Raw genomic sequence first — 22,500 nt, 5'->3', positions numbered from 1 at the left:
CGTAATTAGGTAATTGCACTGGGTCAAGCAGGGTCGCGCTGGCAGAGAAGCGTCAGGTCGTGGACATCAGTCACGTTCCCTACCACGTGACTTGTCGCGGCTGTACACGGTGTTGGTTTTTATTCACTGACATTTCATCCTTGCCAGGACTTCTAAGTGAACTTATGTTGCCATAAATGGGGGTAAAAGGGGCATTGGGAAAGAGGGAAATCTCTATTGAGGAAGGACGGGAGAGGACAGAAGATAGGGGTGAATGGAGAAAGATGGTGTATAGATGATGATGTGATGCACAAGGGGGAGTGGGTGGGGGGATGGGGAGTGAGGGAATATGTATGAGAAATAATTTGACGCAGCCCGAAGGGAATACTCCTTTTCTGCGTGAGGGGACGGAGAGGGTGGGAGGTCGCCGAATTAATGAAGCAGCCTTGCTGTGGATGTGCTGCGTCTTGCGACACTGCTTCTGACCCAAGGTAGTGGACAGAATGCAGGGATGACCCGTCATCCAGGAGGTACCAAGATAAGAGGGAAGGAAGAGGGTAGAAGGGAGTGGACCCCCCCGAGGCCCAGTACTTTGACGTAGTGGGGGGGCTTCCGTGTAGTAAGGACGGGCGAAGCTGTGCCAGCCAGGTGCAACCATACTGGAGAGGTCAGCCCCGAGCTACCAGACGAAAACTGAGCCAAAATCTTTATGTTGACGACCCTAGCCTGGCTTTGATTATAGACTGGAATACTCTTAGGATTTGTCGCCCTCATCCTATGACAGTTGTTTTAGGATGAGGTTTTTTGATCTATCACTATTTTCAATTTTTCCTTCTCTTATCAGGATTGATCTAAAGTTGACGACCTTGGTTCTCTCTTGGAATATTCTTTTGACTGCTCTTTTGATCTGATGGAGGGTGGAGTGGCATGACATGCTGCTCCACCCGTAAAATTCGAGTACCTGACGTGCACGAGCGAGGGGAAAGTCTAAATGTCAAACATGGCTCCCAGAGCTGGGCCTGAACTCGACGGACGGATGGCGCCTTAAGCTCTAGGAGTCATGTGTATAACCAGGCAGTAGTCTCTAGGGAGGCCACCTTATGTGGCCATCACATCCCTCCCTTGTTGGGCTCCGATATTCTTGGGAATTTTGGTGGGCGGAGGACTGCCAGGTCGAAGTAATATACACTCGTACAAATGGCAAGTGTACGGGGTTCTTCCCCTCCTTTTCCACTGGGACACCAGGGTGACAAAACTGGTGTCAAAAATGTAAACGAAAATTTAAGAGTCATATTCAGCCCTAATGTTGGTTTAGACTTAAATTATAAAGTTTGTTATGAGACAGCAAAGAATTTTGGACCTGTAGAACGAATGAAGTTAAAGGTTTCTTGTAATGAGCAGTTTTTTAATCTCTATATTACATATGAAAAGGCTTATTTCAGCCCGAGAAGTAATTGAATATATAAAGAAAAAGGAAGATGAAGACCTAATATTCTCAGGACAATCTAAATTACTGGATGTTAGAAATATTGATGATGAAGATGGTGATTTTATTCCTAAAATTTCTGAACCAAATGGCAAAGATCCAAAGAACAGGAAAATGCAAATTCCCATTTGGCATATCGCTACATATAAAGAGGGACAAAGTAATCTAATAAAGGCCTGGGAGAATCTGGAGGAATTTGTAGGATCCATTCCAGATGGAAATGTGAAAAAGTATGGAAAGAAAATATTAAGGCAGTTAGCAAAAGTCAGGCTATTTTATTATCATCTTTTAAAGACCAACCTAGCAATGTTGTAGAGGCCATAACCCCTCATAGATCATTTAACACCGCTAGAGGGGTTGTATACTGCAAAGATTTGTGTGACTTTAATGAAGAAGAGATCCTTAGACGATGTCCTGATATTATATTAGCTGTAAAAAAACTTAAAGGAATTAATGGTGCCATACAGCTCACTTTTCATTCACCTTACCTTCCAGACTATGTAAAGATTAGTCGTTTAAATTTACAAGTTAAGAAATTTAAAGCACGACCTATGCAATGTCATCATTGCTTTGACTTTGGTCACATTAAGGAAAAATGTCCTAACAATGCACGATGTTATATATGTTCAGGTATGCATGCACTAGGTGAAACTTGTGAAAAAGAAAGGTTCTGTTTTCATTGTAGAGGTGGCCATTCACCAAATTGGCGTCACTGCCCAATCTACAAATTTGAAGGTGAAGTGCTAGAAACAGCAGCAAATGAGCACATCAGTTTTACAGCTGCTAAATATAAGCTTAAAAGAAACAAAAATCCACTATTTACCTATGCAGATGCTGCCAAGAAGTCTAACAATGATCCTAACGTTCAATCTGGAATGAATAAAAGGGATGCCCCTGTTTCATTAGACAACACCTCTACAGTTCATAGCGAGAACACAATTGTAGTTCTACCCACCACCTCTTCCAAGCCTAGTGTCCTTCCAACAACCTCCTCACCTTTAGTCAAGCAAAAAACCAACATCTCGAAATCCAAAGATGGATTCTGGACCCCCCCTAGACCAAAGAAAGGTAGACCAGCTTCTCCTCAAAATTTTGTATTAGAAACATCTAATAAGTTTACTGCCCATGATCCTTTTGGACCATCACATTCTATTACACCTTTTAAAGATAAGGCATCATCCAGCTCGTGCTGTGAATTGAATTTGGTAGGTGCAGGCAACTCTAATCAGATGCAGAGTGGAACATCACATTTCAAAAACAGTAATAAACCTTTGGGCTCTTCTGAAATGGAGATTTCTACTGACAGTAAATCCGGGGTTAGACGGGTAAGTGCCTCTGAATTGAAGGGAAAAAAATTGAAAAATCTAACTCTCAAAAGAATAAACAAGACATAAAGAGAAAGACATTATCACCTGATTCTAAAAGTAAAGATCAGGGCTCCAAGGTAAAGAGACTAAATTACAACTTCAAGTCTTTTAATAAAAATACCCCAGAATTCCAGTCCAAAGATAATTTGGCTGGATCCAAGAAAAAATAAATTATTTTCACGTTCAACATCCTCCAATGGAACTGCCTGGGTCTTCGTACTCGAGCAGAGGAATTGAAAGTGCTGATGAAGGATAGTAATCCAGGTATCATTTGCCTCCAGGAAACAAAACTTGGAAATACATCTATTAATCCTGGGTTGAATTACAATATTTACACCTCCACTCCTCCTCCTGGAGACAGGGCACATGGAGGAGCTGCAATTATAATAAATAAAGGTATTCAGCATGCAATTATGAGATTAAATTCACCTCTTCAGGCTGTAGCAATTAAAGCTATATTGGGAAAATCAATTACTGTTTGTTCCATCTATCTGCCTGGTGCAGCTGGTTTCACTAATGTAGATCTACAGAACCTTATTAATCAGCTTCCTCCTCCATTCTTAATATTAGGAGATTTTAATGCGCACAATACACTATGGGGTGAAAATGGTCGAGATATGTATGGCAACATTGTTGAAAACATTTTGAATGCAAATGACATTATCCTTTATAATGATGGATCAATGACCTATCATAATATCCATACTAATACATATTCAGCCATTGATCTAAGCATAAGCTCATCGAATATTGCTATGGATTTTAATTGGTCAGTTGACAATTATTTGCATGGCAGCGATCATTACCCTATACATTTGAAATATACAGAAAATATCCCTACTTGCTCTCCACCCAAGTGGAAAGAGAAGGAGGCAGACTGGAATAAGTATAGGCAGGTTTTACAAATAGATAGGGAATTTGATTCTTTTGACTCTCATTTGGAGGCTTATTCATACCTATCAGAGAAAATCATAAATAGTGCTGAAGAATCAATACCTCAAACAGGAAACCAACCCCGAAGGCCTGCAGTTCCTTGGTGGGACAAGAAATGTAATGTTTTTCGTAAGATAACAAGAAAATGTTATAGGAGGTATAAAACCACTGGATCTCAAACATCCAAGATAATTTATCAGCGTGCATTGGCTAAGAAACGCCGATATTATAGAAAAGCTAAAAGAGAATCCTGGTTATATCATATCAATGGAATATCTTCAAAAACACCATCTCGATTTGTTTGGAGGAAGATTCGCAAACTTAGTGGAAAATTTATACCTTCACCTCTTCCAACTTTGAAAATAAACAACAATCTAATCACTGACCCTGGTGAGGTAGCGAACACTCTAGGAAAACATTTCTCAGATGTCTCGAGTCCAAACAATTATTCAGAAGAATTCCAACATATAAGAAATAATCAAGTTACCATAAATTTCGCATCCAACTCTTCTGAAGAGTATAATACAGAATTCTCTCTAGAAGAACTGCATAGTGCGTTGTCTTCAACTGAAGACACGTCTCCTGGAGAGGATAGAATTTTGTACTCGATGATACGCCAACTCCCTGCTGAAGCTAAGCTCTTTCTCTTGAAAATTATCAATAAAATATGGAAAACGGGGGCCTTACCTAGGAGCTGGAAAATTTCCATCGTCATTCCAGTTCAAAAACCTTTCAAAGACCCCTTTCAACCAACCAGCTATCGACCCATAGCACTGACTAGCTGCGTATGTAAATTAATGGAAAAAATGATAAACACTCGTCTGGTATGGTACTTGGAATCTAAGAATTTACTTTCTCCCCATCAATACGGATTCCGAAAAAACCGAAGTACCCTAGATCCTCTTTTAAAACTCTCTAATGAGATCCAACAAGGTTTTGCTACAAGCAAACAAACTATTGGAGTGTTTTTTGATATGGAGAAGGCTTATGACACCACTTGGCGACATGGTATACTTAAAAAGTTTTATAAAATGGGTGTAAGGGGAAATATGTTGAGATTTTTAAGTTCCTTTTTATCAAATCGGTATCTCAAAGTACGGGTGGGAAACACTTTATCATCTTCCTTTTGTCAAGAGGAAGGGGTCCCACAAGGTAGCGTTTTAAGCGTTACTTGTTTTGCTGTTGCTATTAATGGGATAATGAACACACTTGACCCCCGAGTTAAAGGGTCATTATTTGTTGATGACTTTGTCATATATGTTTCATCATATGATGCCCTTTCTGCATGTCATGACCTACAAAGATCTATAAATAATACATCAAAATGGGTTTTGAAAAATGGTCTTAAATTTTCTACCACCAAGACTGTGGCAATACGTTTTACCAGAGGTAGACGTCAGGAGGAAGTTCCAAATCTGATTTTAAATGGGGAAATTTTACCTTATGAGGATGAAGTTAAATTTTTAGGGTTAACATTTGATAAAAAACTAACTTGGGAAAGTCACATAGATAACTTGAAGCGAAAAGTAAGAAAATCTTTGGATATTTTGAAAGTCGTGTCCAGTTTTGATTGGGGGGCAGATAGAAAATCATTACTACGTCTTTATGATGCTTTATGTCGCTCTAAGTTGGATTATGGTTGCCAAATATATTCTTCAGCATGTAAAACAAGACTGAAGGAACTGGATGTTATTCACAATATGGGTTTAAGGATCTGCTCTGGAGCATTCAGAACATCTCCTGTGGAGAGTATTTATGTAGACTGTCATCAGCTTCCTTTAGACCTTCGTCGGGAGGAGCTAGGTCTACGATATCTAGCAAGAATTAAAAGTACTCCAGAGAATCCAACCTTCAAACTGATAAATCAGAACCTGTCAGTAAACTATAGAGCTAATACAAAGCCTCTCCATGTTCGTTCTAAAGATCAACTAGGAAATGGCAATTTGCTTGATGAACATATTTTACCTGTTAAATATCCAGACAACCCTCCATGGCTGGTACCACAAGTTGAGCGTTGCTCAGTTAATATTGTCAAAAAGAATTCTCCTCCAGAAGTGGTTCGAGCAAAGTTCTTAGAACATGACCGACAGCATGTCAAAGATTTTAAATTTTTTACCGATGGCTCTAAATCAAAAGAAGGTGTTGGTTGTGCAGTTGTCACCAGAGACCACTCGAGATTGGGACGGCTGTCCAATGCAGCGTCGTCATTCACAGCTGAACTAACAGGAATTGTCCATGCCTTAAAAGAAGCTTCATTAACTAAAGCTAAGAAATTTGTTATATATACAGATTCAAAAAGTGCCATAGATGTTGTATGCCAGTTCAATACTTCCCACCCGCTAGGACAAAAAGCACAAGAGTGGCTACAATTCATTCACTCTCGTCATAAATCTGTGTGTTTTTGCTGGATCCCTTCCCATGTGGGAATAAGAGGGAATGAAATGGCTGATGAAGAAGCTAAGGAAGCTAGTAAGAAAAGCAGAATTGATGTGCGAAAATTGCCCCATTCTGATCTGTATAATCCTATCAAGTCTTACATCAGACAGAAGTGGCAGGACCGTTGGTCTGATCCTCTTCTTGCCACTAACAGGAAATATAAAAGCATTAGGCCTAACACGTCATACTGGCCTTCTGTGTTCCATGCTGATAGGAGAACTGAAATAGTCCTAAGTAGGTTGAGAATGGGTCATACCCATCTGACACATAAGTTTCTGTTAGAAGGATCAGATGCACCCGAGTGTGATTGTGGCAGTCCTCTGACAATTGATCACATTCTGATGCACTGTCAGCTGTATGCTAGAGCTCGACGTAAATATGGGCTTGCTGGCAAGCCCATGCCAAATCTTTTAGGAGATGACGCAGATGTAGCTGGACTAGTTAAATTTTTAAAAGAAATTAATTTGTTTTATAAGCTCTAACTTTTATGTAAATATTATCTAGATCTTACTTTATTTTATGTATTCGTTAATTCATTATCATCATATATATGAATTAATTTTTTTTTTCAAATTTGTAAATTCATTTTGGTTTTTATCCATTCAAATTTTCAAATTCATTTTGGTTTTTATTCATTCAAATTTTCTAAATTCATTTTGATTTTATTCATTCAAATTTTTAAATTCATTTTGATTTATATTCATATACATAGTCTTACTATGCAACTTCTTTATTTTAAATTCATTCCATTAACATCTCATTAATTTCAATTTTCATAAATTCATTGTGGCGCTGAATGATCATTTTGGTCCCAGTGCCTGGCCGTCGGCCAAAACTCATAATCTCTTAATAGAAGGGAGTGGAGTATGTAGGGGATGGAATGGGTGGGAGTGGTTTCTATGCCTTTGTCTTTTGGCTACCTCCCGTGGAAGGGAGGTATATGCATATATATATACATACATACATACATATATATATATACATATATATATATATATATATATATGTGTGTGTGTGTGTGTGTGTGTTTGTATGCATTATACAGTATGTATATATATATTTCTAAAAACCATTGGGAAATAAGAGACGTAATCCAAACGTTTTCATCTATATTGTCATCTTCAATGGAATACAGAATTATTACAAATTAGCAAACTGTATAAAGACAACAAAGTTGAGAAGGAAAGGAAGTAATAGAGGTCACACTGACTTCACTCAACCGGAGTCTGAGGAATAACTTAGGCTAGGGCTGACCTAGGGATGTCCCAGGACCCCTGCTGAATTATATACAATTTTAGTCGTGATACCGCCGTCCAGTTTATACATTACATTGAAAAGAAATGTCGCAAGAAATATGACTTTAGTAACAATATGAGTCTACTTCGGGAGAACTGCGTTTGTCTCGAAGGAGGAGGAGGAGGAGGATCGCAGGTTCGTTGTTTCGAGATTCCGGTGTCTGTTTGAGTCTCGTCACTCCTCGACGAAGGGCAGCTGGAGGACGAGGCCCTCCCCCCTCACGAGCGTCAGGGCGCTCAGGTTCACCTTCGAGCTGTCGGTAGGGAGGAAGAAAGGAAGGTCACAAAGTTAGCCACGGCAGGAACATGAGGTGCGGGAGTCCCCTCTTCGTTCTAGCCCAGGAGGCTCCCGGCCTCTTCCTCGCAGACACCCCCAACTATGCAAAGACTTCTCATCCTAGCTCAGAAGTTACTGATTTCTTTCCTCGCAGGCCCACCATCCATCACCCTAACCCCTTTATTTATGTAATGCTGTTTTGAGCTTTTTGCAGTCATTCCAATACTCCTGTTGGTTTTAGGTCTGAGAACACTCTCTGAAACTGCCCTGGAACTCCTGGGAGCCCCAACAATAGTAATAGTATCTGCATCTATCCTTCTACTGAGCAATGTCACTCACCAAACACACTGCTTGATCTTCAGCACCGAATAATAATAATGAACTTATACATATTATGTACACAAGAGTGATTCCCTCGCTCATCCACTCAAAAATGAAATATGAAGAAGAGAAGGAAGAGAATTCCTTTGGGGCGCGTCATCCCGTCATTCACTCGCAGCCTCCCTCCATTCAGCCCCGTATTTTGCATTCTCTCCTCCCTGCTCGACAGACGTCTCGTGCAACCAGAACTCCCTTCAACTCCCGTTAGGAATCACTACTCCTTGGACCCCCCCCCCCCACCCCAACTCCCTTCTCCTCCTCCTCTTGGAAGACAAAAGGCCTCGCCTCTTACCCGGGCGAGTTCTCCTCGCTCTTGTCCGAGACGGACCTCGTGATGACGGAGGCGTCGGGCGGGAGTTCGAGGTTGGCATGGTGGTGCAGGTTCACCACGACGTCGTTCGCACTCAGGTTGAGGACGACGAGGTACGTCGGCTCGTCCTCAAGGTACCTGGCAAGGGAGAAAAAGAGAAAGAGAGACATGTGGACTTTGCGTTCATCTATCCGGTTGCCTCTCGTGCCTTGTCACTGGAACTCATTGTCACAGTATTCACAAGGCAACCACCCCGTCACCGTTTTCTTTTCTATTTCCGAGGAGAGGTTAACACGAAGGAAGTGAGAAGTTACCTGATGAAGGCCAGGACCTCGTCCGTCACCACGGAGAATGCCAGCTTGCCCTTGGCGAAGGAGTTCTCCTGTCGCAGTCTGGCCAGGGTCTTGTACACCTTGAGGTGGCTCTCCCTCGCCTCCAACTGAGCCTTGACGTTGAGCGTCTTGTAGTTGTCGTTGACCGGGAGCCACGTGCTCGGCCCCTTCGAGAATCCTGGAAGGGAGGAACGAGTCAAGGTGGTTGGGAAGGTAAGGCAGAGGAGAAAGACCAAAAAATGAGGACAGACTGTATGGTACTTGGACTCTCGGGGAGGTGGGGGGGGCACTAAGGCATAACGCAGTGGAAGTGACTTGGGGTAGTATCATGGAAGAAAGCAACAGCCCCCAAAACACAGATGGAACAGGGCCCTGCCCTACCCCTCTTACCGGCGTTGGCCGTGGCGTCCCACTGCATGGGCGTGCGGCACGGGTCGCGGCTGTGCTCCCGGTAGTGATCTGGTCCGAAGTTGTAGCCCCACGGATCCTTGGTGTCCTCCCAGCTGATGTACACGTCCTGCATGCCTGCGTGAGGGGTCCAATGAGGCGTCAGTTCAAAGCGTGTGGCATCACAAGGGAGCCTATTGTTCGGCTCCAACCAAAGGGTTTGGAGACGGGGAGGGGGTTGGTGGCCTTTGGGAAATGGAATTGAAAGAGCGAAGCGCCAACGTTGTTCCGATCGAGAATAGAAAACCGAACTCTGGCGACCCCCACCACTGGAATTATCCTCAGTATACTCATGAATACATGCAGCCAATACCCGTCTGGGGTATTGGCTGCATGTTTTTGTGGCAAAGTAGCATGCAGTTGATACCATAGGGTTCATTTGGGGCGCCCCTACGGACCAGAGCGCCACACATAATTTTGTCTGTGATAGAGGGGGACTCTGTTCAAAGAGAAATTACACTTTTATTATACTGCGACTGTCCCTCTGTTATGCTGTCCCCCAACCCCTTGTTGCTGTCCTGTACCATTTCTCTGAATATTTATCTCCTTTTTTTGCCTACCCTGTGGTGGGGGATAGAATGCTGCCACCAAGTAGTCCCACTTGAATTGTAAGAAGCAAGAAAAACGGGACGGGGATTAGGACTAGGCATCCTTCTCCCTGTAGCCCCACAGGGGACATTCTAAAAAAAAAAAAAAGGTAAAGACATAAGAGGGTCTAGGAGTTTTCCAACCAGTACCCTAAGGTTTGGGTCTTTTAATGTGCGTGGATGTAGTACAGATGAATGTAAAAGGGAAGAGATAGGTAGTATGTTTGTGAGAAGAAAGATGGATGTGTTGGTTTTGAGTGAAACTAAGTTGAGAGGGAGGGGCGAAAGTGAGTTTGGGAGTGTAGTTGGGAGGTTCTCAGGAGTAAAGAGAGGGCGAGGGAGAGAAGGGGTGGCTATACTAGTAAGTGAAGAGATAAGTAAACGTGTAGTGGAGTGGAAGGAGGTTTCTTCAAAGTTAATGTAGATGAAGGTGAAACTGGGAGAGTAGATGTGGATTTTTGTTAGTGCATATGGGCTTGGTAGTAAGAAGAGTGTAAAAGAAAGGAAGTTTTTTTGGGTAGATTTAAATGAGTGCATAGAGGGATTAGTGAGGAACGTCAGTGTAGTAGTATTGGGAGACCTTAATGGTAGGGTAGGAAATGAACCAATAGATGGAGTGGTTGGGAAATGTGGAGTTCCAGAAAAGAATCGTTTGTGGAAAGTCAATGGTGGAGATGTGTCTAGAAAGGTGGGACTTCGTCAGATGTGTTATGTCACCCTGGCTGTTCAATCTATACATGGATGGGGTGGTGCGAGAGGTAAATGCAAGGGTGGTGGGTCAGGGATTGGAGATGGTTAAAGAAAATGGAGAAAAGTGGAAGGTGAGCCAGCTATTGTTTGCGGACGACACTGCACTTGTGGTAGGATCAGAGGAGGGATAGAGGAAGTTAGTGACAGTTTGGGAAAGTATGTGAAAGAAGGAAGTTGAAGATAAATGTGGGTAAAAGTAAGGTGATGAGATGTACAAGGGGAGAAAGTGGCAGCAGACTGGAAGTGAGTATTAAGGGAGAGAGACTGGAGGAAGTGGATAGTTTTCGATACTTGGGTGCGATTGTGGCAGGAAAGGGAGGAGTGATGGTGGAGGTAGAATGTAAATTGAGAGAAGCGAGTAAATGCCTTGATGGATTAAAAAGTGTAATGAGAAATAGACATTTGGGAATGGATGCTAAGAGGAGATTGTATGAAGGAGTGATTGTGCCAACAGCACTGTATGGGACAGAAACATGGAACATAAGAGAGGAAAAGGGAAGGAGTTTGAATGTGTTTGAGATGGGGTGTCTGAGAAATATGATAGGGGTTACTAGGCTGGATAGAGTGAGAAATGAGGTGAGGAGGAGAACGGGGGTGGAAAGGGAGTTGGGAGATAGGGTTGATGAAAAAGTATTGGGATGGTTCGGACACATGGAAAGAATGAGTAAAGAAAGACTGGTAAAAGAGGTACGGAAGGCAGATGTGGAAGGAGTGAACATGAGGGGGCGACCTAGGATGAGATGGATGGATGGGGTAAAAGGGGCTTTGGGGAATAGGGGAATGTCTGTTGAGGAAGGACGAGAGAGGACAGAAGACAGGGGTGAATGGAGAATGATTGTATATGGATGATGTGATGCATGAGGTGGAATGGGTGGGGGATGGGGGGAGAGGGATTATGTGAGAAAAATTTGACGCAGCCCGAAGGTATTTCTCCCCGTCTTCTCCTTTTCTGCATGAGGGGACGGAGAGGGGGAGTCACAGATTCAATGAAGCGGCCTTGATGTGGATGTGCTGTGTCTTACGACACTGCTTCTGACCCAGGGCAGTAGACAAGATTCAGGGATGACCCGTTATCCAGGAGGTGCCAAGATAAGAGGGAGGTAGAAGGGTGGAGGGGAGTAGAGTGTGATAGGGATGGAATGGGTGTGAGTGGTTTATATGCTTTTGTTTTTTGGCTACCTCCCTTATAAGGGGGAAAAAGCCTTTGGTGTATGTATGTATGTATGTATGCATGTATGTATGTATACTCATGAACATGTAAGGTGTAGAGGGGACGGGGTGGGAACTGACAATGGGTCAGTCACCGGGGCCAGACGGAGTACCTATTTCCTCTCCGTAGTAGGTGACGGGCGTGCCCGGCAGCAGGAGCGTCAGCATGTTGAGAGCGTCGACCAGGTCGGTGCCCACCCTGGACGCCACGCGGATCTGGTCGTGGTTGCCCAGCTGGTAAAGTCAACAAAACTAAATCAAAATAAAGTACCCACAGCCATACTTCTTAAACATTTCATTACACGTACACTTAAATTCCGCTTTTCCAACTCTCAAATTCCATGTCCCAACGTCATACAGTGTCGTGGGTATAATCAACCCTTTGTACAGACTTTTCTTCCCTACAAAGCTAATTTCTATTAAGTAGTTTTAGTAAACAACATAGTAAACTAAGTAAATAAATGAATGAAAAATATACACGTACAAATATACCAATACATGATTATGAATGCTAGTACTCTGCTGGTGCCTTTTGGTGCAAAAAGTATGGAGAACTTTCATAGCAAAATTTTTGATCTCCAAAGAATTTTTTTTTATTTCTTCCCATCCTGTATCTCCATTGGAGAAATTTTCTTTGTTAAAAAAATCGTTAGGCTTTTGTTTATGTCCTACCACCCATGAGTTTTTCTTTTATTATTACCATTATCAAGACAAGACTAATTGTATAGAAGAAATTAAGATTACGTTTATGCATCTCATCAGCTCCATTGAGCCAATTATCTATTTCTAAAACAAAACTTTTGATTTTTAGCGAAAGCCTTATTTCATTTAGCTGCTCATCTTTCAATAACTCAACATTCTGATCAACTGTCTTCGACAATTTTCCCCTGTTATAGCCTCTCTCATTCTATATCACAGTAAACAATTAGTAAAATCATGTAGACTAGCCTGATTGGCTGGTCCTCAGTCGTGACGTCATTTCTCTTCTTCTGATTGGCTGGTCTTCAGTTGTGATGTCATGCAACATTTTCAGGTTTCAATTATTTCTATAACCTACTATTTTTTATATACCATGAAAACTTTTGATTTCTAGCAAAAGCGTCGGACCTCTGTTTGTCTTACCACCCAATTGGGCCACTTGCCCTCGGGGAGGTTGTCGAACCACTCGTCGATGATGTTCTTGAGGCGAGTCCCCGTGACGTCACTGCGATTCTGTAACTTCTCGATCAGGCGGAAGTTGAAGGGGAAGTCGGCCAGAGGATCCGTGTCGTTGCCGTAGTACTTCATCACGTCCCGGATGTCTTCGTTGTAGGCTTCCGTCATAATTAATCTGGCCAACGGTGCGAGAAGTGGCATAAAGTCACAGCAGGACTCGCAAGATTTATATTGGACGAATTTATATTAAGAAGGAAATAGTCAAGAACTGGTTTATCAATAGAGTGGTTGAAGAATAGAATAGACTTAGTGACCATGTGGTGAGCGCTGAAAATGTCTATCGGTTGTTTTAAGAGAAAGTTAGCTTTATGGATGGCCATGATAGGTAGTAATGGACATGGAAATGACTACTTGTAGTCTCTTCCACTCTCCTTCATTCTGATGTTCATATGGTGTTTGGTCCGTGTTGTCTTTGTGGGAAACTGGTCAAATGGCAAATGACATTTAGACCTGACAAATGTCACCACATTAGACTCACCCGTACTAACCAAACCATCCAATTTACCTATACACTACATAACACAAACTTATACAAAGTTTTCCACCACAAGTATTGCGACACCGTCTGGGATCCACAAACTAACAATGACATATACAAATTGGAGTCCATACAAAACAAAGCAGCAAGATAGATCAGACGTGATTACAGGTACACTACAGCAGTCACTAGATTAAAACAATACATTAAACTTGAACCACTTAAAACAAGAGGAAGAATACATAAACAAATGATGTACAAAATCTCAAACAATTTAGTTGACATAAACAAAGAAATTTACTTACATCCAACAATTACACACAAATAAAGGCAGTCGCAACCTAAAATACCACACATACCAAACAAACACCAATATATTCAAGTACTCATTTTCCCCTTGCAGCATCCAATAGTTGAATCATCTCCCATCTCACGTAGTTAATAGTCTCATTCTTGATACATCTAGAAATAGGATCGCCCATCACTACCTCCCTCTCCTCAATCCTAATCCCAGTCCTTACCCTAATTCTGATCACATCCTAAACCCTTATCCTAAGCCTACTCCAAAACCTGTCCCTAACCTTTAATTGTACATAAACGACTTGGACAATGGGATTGATAGTGATGTTAGCAAGTTTGCGGACGACACTAAAAACGGTAGTTAGGGTAGGGTAGTTAGGGTAGAAGACGACGCCGAGAATCTGCACGATGATCTTAACAAATTGTTCACATGGTCGGTGAAATGACAGACTTCAATATCTCAAAGTGCAGCGTTTTAAACGTAGGGATTCACAACCCCGAAAACAGATAGAGCTTAGATAACACGTTTTTAGAGAAAACTGAGTGCGAAAGAGATTTGGGAGTTCTAGTGAGTTCTGACCTTAAATCCAGGAAACAGTGCATTAGTACCAGGAATAAAGCTAACAGAGCATTGGGTTTCATTGCTAGGACGGTTACGAATAAAAGTTCAGAAGTAATTATCAAACTCTAGGGTTAGTTAGACCCATCTTTGACTATGCGGTACAGTTTTGGTCTTCGTCTTATAGATGGACATTAATCCAATAGAATCAGTACAGAGGAGAATGACCAAAACGATACATGGGCTCAGAAATTTACCTTACGAAGAAAGGCTTAGGCACCTTAACTTACACTCTTTGGAAAGACACATAGTGCGGGGTGATCAAATAGAGGTGCTCAAGTGGATCAAAGGCTTTAATAAGGGTGACGCAAACAAGGTTATTATATTAAGACAACAGGGCAGGACTCGCATTGATGGATTTATTTTGGACAAATTTAGGTTTAAAGAAGAAATAGGCAAGAATTGATTTATTAATAGGTTGATCAACGAATGGAATAGACTTAGTAACCATGTAGTGAGTGCTGAAAATATCGGTTGCTTTAAGAAACGGTTGGACAACTTTATGGATGGGGATGACAGATGGTAATGGACATGGAACTGCCTAGTGTAGGCCTTATGATCTCTTGCAGTCTCCTTCATTCTTATGTTCTTGTGTTCTTATTCCCCCGCTCAACGCCCGCAAATAATGGCGCCCGTGAGCGGCCCTCTGCGGGTTCCCGAGACTCTGAATTGGACTCACTTGTTCGGGTAAGTGTCCATCATCTTCCTCCAGTCCCGTAACACCTCAAAGGTCTCTGGCTGGTCCTCCGTGAAGGGGTGCATAAGGCTGGTGTAATGGAGGTTGTTGAAACCAGCCCAGTCGATGACGGGCTCGTCGAGGTTCTGGTCCTCGACCTGGAAGAGGTGCTTGAGGCCGTCGACCCGGACACCGTCGACGCCGCGGTCCAGCCAGAACTTGAAGACGTTCTTCGGCAGCAAGGCGTCGGACATGAGCAACATTTCACTACTTTTTGTTTGTATTTTATCTCTATGTTAGCTTGTATGTGGTTGTGATAGTGTGATATTTGGTGAGGAACAAATTTAAGAATGAGAGGAGGAGGATCAGTGACGACAAGAGGAAAGGGGCGGGGGGGGGGGTCGATGAGAACTTGAGTTAGCAAACACGTTAACTATCAGTAAAGAGAATCACAAATGTGGCGACGGGCATCATCTTTATTTGTCAGACGTTTCGTTTGATTGCCGACACGTCTGGCGACGGACATCATATTTATTTGTCGGACGTTTCGCTGGACTGACGAAACGTCTGATAAACAAAGATGGTGTTCGTTGACACTTTTGTGATTCTCTTTTTACTGAAATTACGGTTCTCTACGAACACGCCAGCGTTACCCATCAGCCGCAGTGAATACGGTCAGATTGGGGAAAACATTGTCCTCGTACACGTCATCAAAAAGACTCACAGTTAGGCACAAGATATGTAATATAATTTTTCATTTTCCCCAAAGGATAATTTTCCTTACCTTCATCTCCTCTTGCACAAGGGGATTCCTAAAGTTGAGGTCCGGCTGTTTGCGGTGGAAACTGTGGTAGTAGAACTGGCTCCTCTCCTCTCGCCATGTCCATGCAGAACCGCGGAACAAGCATAGCTTAAAGACACACATTTCTCTTCAGACCTACTTTGTAAGAGAACCTTTTTCTGTGTTTCCAGAGACTGAAATAGGGTCTACTTCTATTAATTTGTAATTTCTCTGTGTATCACCTCATTTTCATTTTTTACGTCCTCTCGTCTTCTCTACAGATGTCTTCCTTGCTTTCACCCTTTTGCCGTTGTTTGTCGAACAACTTGCGTTCATCCATTAACATGAGCATTTCATTGTAAGTATGTAATCACAATTAAAATAATTTCATTAAATGTAATTATACAATTATCAATTGATTGGATGGTGTTAGGAACCCATCCACTCGACGACAGCGACGACGAGACTTACCCAGTTGTTGGGCGGGATAGGGTTGCCTGAGTCGTTGAAGCCCTTGGGGTCGGCCCAGACGTAGTAGTCTGCGTAGGGCTCCTCTCGCCTCAGACTCCTCTGGAACCACTCGTGCTCGTCGCTGCTGTGGTTCGGCACGATGTCCAGCACCACCTTGATGTCTGCGCGGAGGAGAAGGAGGACGAAGGTGAGGAAAAGCTGAGAATAACGATATATGGGGGTTACAGTGGTCTTCCGGTAGACAGTGGCTGTGGGCCTGGTAGCTTTGAACTAAACACTTTTATGCACAAAGCTGCAAGAAAGGTGGATAGGTTAGGGCCCACAGAACCGTCTAAAGTCGTTGATTTCTGGGACTGTGATTGGAAACTTATTCTGATACTGGACTAGTTTAGTTTTCAACCCCACCCCCTCCCACCTTAAGTTCATTTCCGGTTTCAACTACTACCCACCCCCACCCTTCTACCCCCTAACCCTTACCACTGGCCTCTTTTCTTCTTTCATGGAGTCTGATTCTCGTAAGTTCAACACTGTCGGATTATGGATTTTCTTTGTCAGATTGCAAAGTGAATGCGTGTATGTGTGTGTGTGCGAGTATATTTGTACGTGTGTGTATATGCATAATGTTAGGAGTAGCCCTCACTCCCGTCCTCGCTTCTTCTGGGTCGTCCCACGACTTTACTGACCCGCAAGCGGACCCATGAGGCACGCTCGCATCTACCCAGCTGCGACGCGACTCAGATCTTCCTTGAGGCCCACGGGTGGGACAAAGCCTCCTTGAGGAAACACACGTGCAATGCTAGCGTTGGCCAGCCGCGTGACACGGGAATACTGAACCTATTGAAGAACGCATACCCTCTGTCTTCGTGAGTCACCGGCGTCAAACGTTTTGCCTCCGACTTCCCACGTAGCACACGTGACCTCACGCCAATTAGGAGCACGGGTCATGACCTGCCCGTGTATATAAAGGATGGACCAACGCCGAAGATTCAGATCGCCTCGGAGCATCATACGTGAGCCTGGATCACCTCCTACCGCCCCCTTGCCCCCTCGTAAGCAGATCGCCCGGGGACACGACTTGAAACACAGTCGTCACCTACGTTACCGTCTCGCCCCTCCCCCACTGGCGCCCAAGATTCACTGTCAAATAAAATATCTCTTCATCAGAGTTTGCCTTCAACCAGCCTAACATTTGGCTGCCCAACGTGTTAAAGATTTAACTTTTCTGGGATCTACCAGTGAAAACAAGGCCAAAAGCATTCATACCACTAAATAGCCACGATATGAAGTACCGCCACATTTGGAAAGCACGATCCACATTTTGAAAATAACAGAAAAATAAGGTACCTTTGGAATGCATCGTTTTGAGAAGCTCGTCGAAATCCGCCAAGGAGCCGAAGATTGGGTCGACGTCGATGAAGTTGGAAATGTCGTAGCCGAAGTCGGCCATGGGCGAGGTGAAGAAGGGCGAGAGCCACAGCGTCTTTACCCCTAGGTCGTCCAGGTAGTCGGCCTTCGCCGTGATGCCTGGCGAGGGAAAAGGGCGGAATTAGCGTTACAACAACAATGACGACGACAACAACAACAACAAACCGGCAGATGAAGGCCAGAACAAAACAACGATACGAAGAACTCGTCCGCGGATTCCATATGTAATGTTCACCACCTTGCTGGGAAGGAGCTCTCTTCAGGAGAAAAGAAAAATAAAATAAATCGTTGCAGGGACTACGTGGGCATATGCAAAGATTGGGTTCCATTCTTATATTTCCGCATGCCAAACTTGGCTTTAACTCTACTGACAAATGAAATGCAGGCTACCGCAAGATGCATAAATGTCTAAATCTTGTTTCTATCGCTAATACGACCCACCTATGAGTCAGAATAGTAAAAAAAAAAAAAAAAAAAAAAAAAAAAATGCTCAGCTCGGACAAGTGATAGAGAGTTCGGGCAGGATAATTGAACTCTTCGTTAAAGTTAATTATTATTTACAATAGTAAAATAGACACAACATCAATGGGCATAGAATAAGAAAAATAGTAATATACATTGATCATAAAATATCAAACATATATATGTTTCATGAATCATAAATGAATAATTAATTACCAGGTATGCAGAACGTAAGAACAAGTGGGCAAAATGAAGTCTTGATTATGGTGCAGACGAGTCTTGATCCTGGTTGCTAGAAGTCGCACCAACGGAAAGACATCTAGTCCGCTCTTAAAATCTCGAGAATAAATTAGTTTTTTTGAGGAGACGCTGATGCAAGATAACTTTTGGTGAGGGAATCTTCTGGAAGTCGGGAACACGTGGGAGATTTGATGTTTCGTAATCGAACTTAGTCCAGCAACAGTCTGGAGATATCCGAGACAATTCGGAAAAACATAGGCTTTGCACTTCGCGTGGATATTGCCAATTTACGACTTCGATATTTGAATTCCAAAATACTTTAGTTGAGTTGCCGTGATTGACGAATGTAGAAAATTTTCTACGTAGAGTCAGATGACCCATGGGCGTCTGCCTCTTTTCTGCTCTTCTCTTCTCTGCCGTCGCTTTCTGCTTGGATCTCCGTTTGGGTTCTCTCTTTGTTCCTTTCTTCGTTCTGGTTCTCTATGCTTTCCCTCCGCCGTCGCTCTCTGCTTGCTCTTATATAGCCCGGGAATCGGTGCTTACGTTTCCGGGATGCCGAAACGCATCTAAAATAAGTAGTTTAGACACCTCCAATCAGTGTGAACAAAGAACATGTTTTAGCGCCAAATTATGTAACGTTTCTGAGCTTGGCGTCATCTGACAGAGCGTATTTTCTAAGCGCGCCCCAACAGCTTATTTCATAACATACATTTTATGAAACACATTTGTAACATACATTAATGATAATACACAACACATCATATTCACTTAAGACGTGCCTCAAGAAATACAAACAGGAGACGTTATTCACACAAGGGCGTGACACAACAAAACCACATGATTCTATTCACGCTACGGACGTGACATTCGGTTATGGGTGAACAAATTGAAGGAGAAAAAATGGTGCGCCGTTTGAGAATCCCGCCCTCTATCCAACACAGCTGAGATCACTTCGTACATCAGTAGTTTTAGTTACATTTTTTCTAGTATGAATAAATTTATTTTGTTAGGTAAAAAAGTTAACTTACCTCTCGATTATATTTTCACTCAGTTTTAATTATATATTTTTTCTGATATGCGCATGGTTATTTTATTAGAAAGAAATTTCTTAACATACTTAGATTATTTTTTAACTCGTGCTCGAACACAAGAGAAACTACTGGATGATAGACTATGGCTCAGTCCCGGATGTCTCCCATAACAGGTACGTTGCTCAGTTAACGTGCATGTGAGTTACTCGTTAAATATTATCAACTCCCGCATCAAACCCTGAATGACAAGAGAGAGAGTGAAAGGAATAGTTACATCGTTTGTTTACCTTTGAGGTCCCCTGTCCCGTCGCCATTGGTGTCGAGAAACGACCGTGGATAAACTTGGTACACGATCGAATTCTTCCACCAGGGCGTCTTCTCTCTCCCAGAGTGCTTCGGCTCAGGCTGCTCGGCTCGGGCCTCCGTCTGAGTCGACGTGGTCTTCATCTTGCCGGAAGTGTTTATGGCGATCAACCTGTGCTCACCTACCTTCAACCGAGTTTATGACAGATAGTTTGTTCTGTGTCACCTGCGTTAACTGCTCAAGACCTGCAGAGGAGAAATCAGGAGGCGTCATTGGTTATGCGAGATGACAAAAATCACAATAATTATCCGGACAATGAAATACGGCGCTCTGGTTTCTGCAAACGGGGAAAAAAATATTCTTTAAGAGTCTAAGTCGAGATCTTTGGTCGAGAAAGCACTGTGGCGTCAGGCGAATTTGTACATGCACTTTCACGCAAAAAAAAAAAAAAAAAAAAAGTAATTCGCCTGTCGGGGTCTCAGAGGCACCCCCCCCACCTCCTGCCCCTTGTCCTCACCCCCATCCCCCACCTTGACCCTTAATGCCAAGTCCCCCAAACCCCCTTTAAAAAATCTATGAAGCGTCGAACCAGATTGGAATTGTTTTATTTCCAAAATCGGACCCGGGGAGCGCATGCGCGTACACACACACACACAAACACACACACACACACACACAAACACACACACACAGACACACACACACACACAAACACACACACACAAACACACACACACACACAGTATTTCTACATATCCTTTAGACATGTCTTTCTTAATTTGTTTCCAGGTCATGGGAACAAAGAAAGACCACATGTCTAACTAAAGGATGTCATATAGATGCATAAATACTTGGAATAGTTGAGGTGAAAGCCCAAGTTCGAACAACTCATGAATTAAAATTAAAATGTGATAATTAGGAATCAAGGATATAGATTAAGTTGTAGTGTAAGACGGGACCCAACGAGTGGTGTTCCTTTCCTGTGTACTGCAATTAGGTAAACACACACAGTGCCTTGATCTAATAGAGGCATTGTGGAGTGATCCACTAGAGGTATTCAAATGAGTAAAGGGCTTTCACGAGGGTGATGTAGATACTCATCATAATGAAACAGCAAGGTAGGGCTCGTATCAATGGATTTAAATTGGACAAATTTAGGTTTAAGGAGGAAATAGGTATGAACTGGTTTAACAACAGAGTGGTTAACGAATGGAATAGGCAAGTATCTGGGCAGTAGTTAATACATGATTTAGATCAAGGAAAACTTGCTCTTTTTCAAAGCCCAAAGAAATCTAATATCCTTCTTAAGTAAGGAAATAAGGGGTTCAGCTACTTTTAAGTAGTCCTTTATGAATCTTCTATAAAAACCTGATAGGCCCAGGAATGAGCAAACTCTATCTACAGATATGGGGCTTGGAAAGTCTATTACAGTCTGCCTCGTGACCTCAGTTTGAGTCTGCTTCGTGACTTCAGCTTGTCTGCTTCGTGACCTCAGCTAGAAAGCTCGTTTTCTGCACAGATACCAGCTAGCGTATACCTGTGAAATTTATATATCCGAATAGTGATAGTGTAGTGTAATGTAATGTAGTGTTCTATTAGTTTAGAATCAAAACAGTGTAGTGTAGTGTAGTGTTCTATTAATCTAGAATCAAAACAGTATTCTGTTACTGTACTCTAAAGGTAGGAGTAATAGTATAAGGTAAGCAGAGTAACCTTCGTGTATTTAGTTTATTTAGAGACTGCATTGGTTTCTTTTGTTGATTTATATTTTCTCTTTGACGTTTGTATTGCTGAAGGAGGAGCGAAATGGCTTGTGAAGGTTGTGTGAACCTGGAGGACCGTCTCAGGATGTGTAAGGAGGAAATTCGTCTTCTCAGGAGTGCGCTCTTTGAGAAGAGTGAATCCTCCCCACAGCCCAAAGGGTGTTCCACTTCTTCACCTTCTGTCATTGCCGTGAGCGAATGGTGCTCCATGGGGTTCCGTTTGTCGAGCCCGCATTCGGCAAGCGGATGCCCTGCGGAGCAATCGCTGGCTCTAGTCAATCGTTTTGCTCTGCTGAAGTATGAAGTGGCTGAAAATCAGTTCTTTATGGTGGGGGACTCCATGGTGCAAGGCTATGACGACATCCTGCAGCGGAAGACCGAACAAAGTTGCAAGCGTGTATGTCAACCGGGCCGTGGGATCGCCGGTTGTACCCAGACCATCAGGGAGCAAAGACGGACGAACACGGTTACAATTGTTCATACGGGAAGTAACGATGTGGGTAGGGTGAGATTAGAGGAACTTGTTCGGAATTACAAGGTCCTCCTTCAGGAGATGAAGGAACGTGGGAGCCGTCACGTAGTCTGTGGGATCCTCCTGAGGATCTACGCAGGCTCGTGTTGGAACAGTTCTGGGGTTACGATAATATGTGACCAATTGTAAGGAGTCCTCTTGCTTCTTGGGTTTACAATTTTCATATATATTTTTAATGACTTTTTCATCTGTTTTATATGCGAATGTCATTGTACTTTGGTAGTAAATATTTATTGTACTCTTCGAATTTTCTGTATTACCTAGTTCAAAATTAAATTTCTCCATTTTATTTCTAGTTTCTTTATCAATATAACACATCGAGAACCCATTGTTTGTCAATTTTTGTTTGATTCTGTTCAATTCTTGGTGGAGGAGGTACCAGTTCGAACATATTTTAAAAGCTCTCGTAATGTG

At 42.7% G+C, this 22,500-nt stretch overlaps 1 protein-coding gene across 1 annotated transcript in view; it reads right to left on the bottom strand.

Moving 5' to 3' along the window:
• LOC143040049 (maltase A3-like) overlaps positions 1-22,500 on the bottom strand; it is a 60,577-nt gene that overhangs the window by 34,711 nt on the left and 3,366 nt on the right. The window contains exons 2-12 of the mRNA XM_076210656.1: positions 19,775-20,036; positions 17,674-17,853; positions 16,330-16,490; positions 15,862-15,987; positions 15,081-15,307; positions 12,912-13,119; positions 11,903-12,023; positions 9,187-9,321; positions 8,779-8,974; positions 8,447-8,602; positions 7,456-7,750 (exon numbers count right to left, since the gene is read on the bottom strand). Coding sequence (XP_076066771.1) covers positions 7,672-7,750; positions 8,447-8,602; positions 8,779-8,974; positions 9,187-9,321; positions 11,903-12,023; positions 12,912-13,119; positions 15,081-15,307; positions 15,862-15,987; positions 16,330-16,490; positions 17,674-17,853; positions 19,775-19,934 — 1,749 coding nt within the window. The 5' untranslated portion in view covers positions 19,935-20,036 and the 3' untranslated portion in view covers positions 7,456-7,671. The remainder of the gene's footprint in view (positions 1-7,455; positions 7,751-8,446; positions 8,603-8,778; positions 8,975-9,186; positions 9,322-11,902; positions 12,024-12,911; positions 13,120-15,080; positions 15,308-15,861; positions 15,988-16,329; positions 16,491-17,673; positions 17,854-19,774; positions 20,037-22,500) is intronic.

This window comes from Oratosquilla oratoria, chromosome 27 (assembly GCF_046742065.1).
Source record: "Oratosquilla oratoria isolate Oo_2021 chromosome 27, ASM4674206v1, whole genome shotgun sequence".
NCBI lineage: Eukaryota > Metazoa > Arthropoda > Malacostraca > Stomatopoda > Squillidae > Oratosquilla > Oratosquilla oratoria.
This window is presented reverse-complemented; position numbering and strand designations above follow the sequence as displayed.